The 4,329-nt window shown below is 56.2% G+C and overlaps 1 protein-coding gene across 1 annotated transcript; it reads right to left on the bottom strand.

The window, feature by feature from the left end:
* Positions 1-1,981: 1,981 nt before the first annotated feature.
* On the bottom strand, positions 1,982-3,934 carry LOC101035994 (pancreatic adenocarcinoma up-regulated factor). The gene is made up of 4 exons (XM_003928427.4): positions 3,845-3,934; positions 3,681-3,759; positions 3,415-3,514; positions 1,982-2,447 (listed from the first exon to the last, which is right to left on the bottom strand). The coding sequence occupies exons 2-4, from the start codon at positions 3,748-3,750 to the stop codon at positions 2,105-2,107; spliced, it is 513 nt and encodes a 170-aa protein (XP_003928476.1). The 5' UTR covers positions 3,751-3,759; positions 3,845-3,934; the 3' UTR covers positions 1,982-2,104.
* Between the last annotated feature and the right edge of the window lie 395 nt (positions 3,935-4,329).

The following is a 4,329-nucleotide window of genomic DNA, read 5'->3' as shown; positions in this document are numbered from 1 at the left end:
AAGGTGTCTGTGACCACAGTAATTGATATGGTCATCTCATGGGCATTGCATATGAGGTCACATTCATACCTGAAGCAAACATAAAATTTTCAGTCAGGAATAATAAAAATAAAGAGGTAAATGTTCCCTCCATCCCAGTTCATGGATTCTCTGCCTTTTTGATTTCTGATTTTTGTCCACAGACCCCAGGTTAAGAAGTGGCTCTCAATCAGCATTTAAAATTAAATAAAAATAAAAGCAGAGAAGAGAAAAAAATGTCAGTGTGTATCTCATGCAGAAAGATGAAGCTGGGTTGTGAAATCTTTGCCTACGTCTGGAGTTCAGGGGCCAGGCTTTGCAGCGTGGCCACCTCAAGGCCAACCTCCAACGCTGCCTCTAACTGCTGTGTAGGACCAGTCACTTTGCCCTCAGTGCCTCAGTTTCTTCATTTTGCAAATGAGGATAATTGAAGTCCTGTCCTTCCATTGTTGTGGGTGGAGACTTTGGGTGGAGCCCCTGGAACAGGACCTGACCCTTCCCCTGATCACTGAGTGTTTGGCTGTTGCATTAGACGATCACTGAGTGTTTGGCTGCTGCATTAGATGACCGCTGGGTGTTTGGCTGTTGCATTAGATGACCGCTGGGTGTTCGGCTGCTGCATCAGATGACCGCTGGGTGTTCGGCTGTTGCATCAGATGACCGCTGGGTGTTCCGCTGCTGCGGCTGCTGCATCAGATGACCGCTGGGTGTTCGGCTGTTGCATCAGATGACCGCTGGGTGTTCCGCTGCTGCATCAGATGACCGCTGGGTGTTCGGCTGCTGCATCAGATGACCGCTGGGTGTTCGGCTGCTGCATCAGATGACCGCTGGGTGTTCGGCTGCTGCATCAGATGACCGCTGGGTGTTCGGCTGCTGCATCAGATGACCGCTGGGTGTTCGGCTGCTGCATCAGATGACCGCTGGGTGTTCGGCTGTTGCATTCAATGACCGCTGGGTGTTTGGCTGTTGCATTAGATGACCACTGGGTTTTGGCTGTTGCATTAGATGACCACTGGGTGTTTTTTTGGCTGTTCCATTACACTTATTGCTTCTCGTGTCTCAAGTAGGATCAATTTCTGTCTCTGGATCATGGTCCCAAAGGGCTGAAAACCCTGTCCCTGGAGGCCCCTGGGGCTCTGATCTTGGCAAGTGCCAATGTGGGCTTGAAGACTCGGGAAGGGGACAGGAAGAATAGGCTGGGTCCAGGGCCTGTACTGATTTCCTGTTTCTGCTGTGACAGATTACCACAGTGTGAGGCCTGCTGTCCCCAGTCGTCTGCATCTCGTGCCTTTGCTCATGCAGAGCCTTCAATCTGTAATGCCCTCCTCCCCTTGACTCCACTTGGCTAATTCTCCCTCATCCTTTAAGACTTAGCTCAGACATTGCCTCCTCCAGGAAGACTTCCCTGAAGCACATCCCCCTCACCTCACCCCTGGGGAAGTGCCTACGCACCATGAGCTGCATGTGTCCCCATCCATGCGGATGACAAAGTGAACTGCCACTATGTGCCTCTGCACCATCCCCTACCACACATGAGGCATCTGCCCTCAGCTGGAAACTTGGCCTTTTCTTTATACCCCCAGTGCCAGGGGAGCCTGGTGAGGACAAGGCCTTGGCAAATGTTTGTTGAGTGAATGGATGAGTGGGTGGCTTCCCTGAGGCTCCTTGAACACTCGGAGAAGCCCGGGACTGAGTGGCCAGCAGAGGCCCGCTGGATGGGTCTAGGGTGAGGGACAGTGGGGAGTGGTGGCCTTGCAGGCTGACTCCTCAAAGATTGTGGGACTGACACAGGGTCCCACAGCATCCCTGGGGGGCGGGTGGTGCTGCTCTCTTTCTGTCCTCAGCAGAGTCACCTCTGCCCTACCCTTGATCACTGGGCTCCAGCACTGGGGCCTTTGTCCCCAAGGAGCAGGGAAGGCTTTGGTTGTACCCCAGATCCAAGGACCAAACCTGGATGCATTGATTCTGCAGAAGCTTTATTTATTGATGGATTCAGATTCAGCATCCTGACTCAGTTACTCCAGTACCATCAGCCACCACCTCCCAGATGGCCCTGTACCCCACCCTAGTGACCCATGAGTGCCTTTCATTCACATGCGGAAGTAACTGGTGACTCAGTGGTCGGCTCCTCTACTGGATAGTTCCATTCAAATCCAATGCTCTTGATGCCGAGGAGTCCATACTCGCCATAGATGCCCACCAGCCCCTGCCCCTCTTGGCTGGGGTAGGCAGAGAATAAATTCCCCTGAAGCTTCCCAAAATAGAAACAGCGGCCTTTGTTGGTGCACAGGGCCATACCCTGCAGGAAAACTTTGAAGGCGCCAACGACTTTTATGATGTATTCGCCTTGCTCCAGGATGACTTCCTGGGTCTGCCCACCTGAGGCGCCCTGTTTAACATCCCAGGAGTCGCCAAGTCTCACCTGGACACTGGGAGAGAGGCAAAGCTTTGGATGTCCAGATCTGGGATGGCCCAGCACATCCAGGTCCCCAGCACCCCCACCCTCCTTCCTGGGATGCAGAGACCAGCACCATCAGCGTTTGGGTCCCTGACACAGACTCACTGGTCACCAACCCTGGTTCTACCACTTTCCGGCTCTATAATCTTGAACTAGTTACCCAGGCTTTCTGGGCTCAGTTTTCCCATCTGCAAAGTGGGTGTGATTGTTGGCAGGAGTCACCGAGGTGGTGACGAGGAGAGCTCTGTGCAGTGCCCGGGTCCCATGACCCCAGAAGGCACCGGCTGCTGTCATGATGGCCCACACAGGAGCTGCCTCTGGCTGAGCCCGGACCCAAGGAGCCCGAGTCACTCTGAGCAGAGCAGCTTACCGGCCGAGGGGCTCAGCAGCGCTTCCCCTGGGGGCTCATCTGCGTCCCTCCTTCACCCTGGTGCCCTCCGAGGACACAGCCCTCTGGCTCGCCCTGCCCACACGCTGTCTCCTCTGCTCTTGGGCTTCTCTCTCCATGCCCTCCTCCAGGACCCCAGAACTCCTAAGTGCAAGGCAGAAATCCATCCCAGACCTTGAGCAGAGACACCCTGATGTTAGGGAAATGGCCTGGATTTCTGCCTCTAACAGTTCCGTGATTCATGTTCAGTCGGTGGTCCACTCTGACCCTCACCTCCTGTCTTCTCTGACAGTAAGTGAACAGACTTTCCCCTGACCTTCCTATCAGGCTTGGAGATGGAGAGGCCATTTTCGGTTGAGTCGAGTTTGGGTTGAAGGGAGAAGGTGGGGGGACGGTCATCTGACCTTCTCTGCTCCAGCCGGGAAGCATCGGCAGGAGCCGGGCAGGAAGTGGGAAAAGTGCCTACAGGCGCCCATCCCTGCCCTGAGTTCCTGAAACTGTGGGACGGGTCGGGACATGGCGTGGGGCCCATGACCACGGCCTTACTCACCTTTTCACCATAAGAGCCGAAGACACCCGCAGCCCTGTGATGTCGTGGTCGTAGTCTTCCGTGGTGCTGAAATACTTCCCTCCTCCAGGACCATACATCTCTGCAGGGAAGAGAGAACCAAGGGGGAGAAAATCCCCATGCCGTGATATGGGGGCGACCTCTGCCAGAACAGGGGACCCGCCCCTCTAGCCAGACAGGATGGTTCTGTGACCAGAGTGAGTCTGGAGGGAGGCAGGGGAGATTGGGCGCAGACCCCGCGGACTTACTCCCTGCCCAGGTGGGGCCCCCCAGGAGGGCCAGGGTGAGCAGCAGCAGCATGGCCTCTGGCTGGCGCATCCCAGGGATCTGGGGGAAGATGAGAGGGCTCCTGACTCCAAAGCAAGGGCCAGCATGACCTTACCGGGCCCCACCATGGAGCCAAGCACCTTACCTGGCCGGGAGAGTCTTCGCTGGCGTCTGCTTGTGCCTTGGTCCCTTCAGGTCACTTTTATACCCTCCTTTGCCCTCTGGGCCCCCATCCAGAAGGAAGGAGTGAGGGGACACCATGGGGACAGGAAGGAGCTGGTGGTGGGGATCTTCCTGGGGGACGGCTCCCGGACGTGTGGTATTTGCTGTCTTGGCTCTGCAGCCTACAAAAACAGGGCTGGGTACAGTGACAGGCATTTCACAGTCACCTGTGGGCTGTCTCCAGTCAGCACTGGCAGCAGCGCTGGACGGCAGAGGTGGGGAGACGCTGGCTCAGAGCCTTCTCCAGCTCAGCCTGACGGCTTCTACCTGAGGGTGGCGGGTCAAGGGTCTACAGAAGCTCCATGGGACCCACTACCACCATGGGTGACCTAGAGTTGGGGCCTTCCTCAGGCTCAGGCAGTGCCAGGTGCCTGGCGGGGTTCCCAGGACCCAGGCCGAGCTCACCAT

Source organism: Saimiri boliviensis, chromosome 12 (genome assembly GCF_048565385.1).
Source record: "Saimiri boliviensis isolate mSaiBol1 chromosome 12, mSaiBol1.pri, whole genome shotgun sequence".
Classification (NCBI taxonomy): Eukaryota; Metazoa; Chordata; class Mammalia; order Primates; family Cebidae; genus Saimiri; species Saimiri boliviensis.
Note: the sequence above shows the minus strand (reverse complement) of the source record. Positions and strands in the feature narration are given on the sequence as shown.

Bases quoted from the DNA above. Each gene is read 5' to 3' on its own strand.
- LOC101035994 (XM_003928427.4), bottom strand. From the start codon at position 3,750: ATGCGCCAGCCAGAGGCCATGCTGCTGCTGCTCACCCTGGCCCTCCTG. The intron at 3,515-3,680 runs GTAAGTCCGCGG...TCTTCCCTGCAG, and splicing joins GGGCCCCACCTGGGCAGGGA to AGATGTATGGTCCTGGAGGA. The intron at 2,448-3,414 runs GTGAGTAAGGCC...CCTCTCTCCCAG, and splicing joins TCGGCTCTTATGGTGAAAAG to TGTCCAGGTGAGACTTGGCG.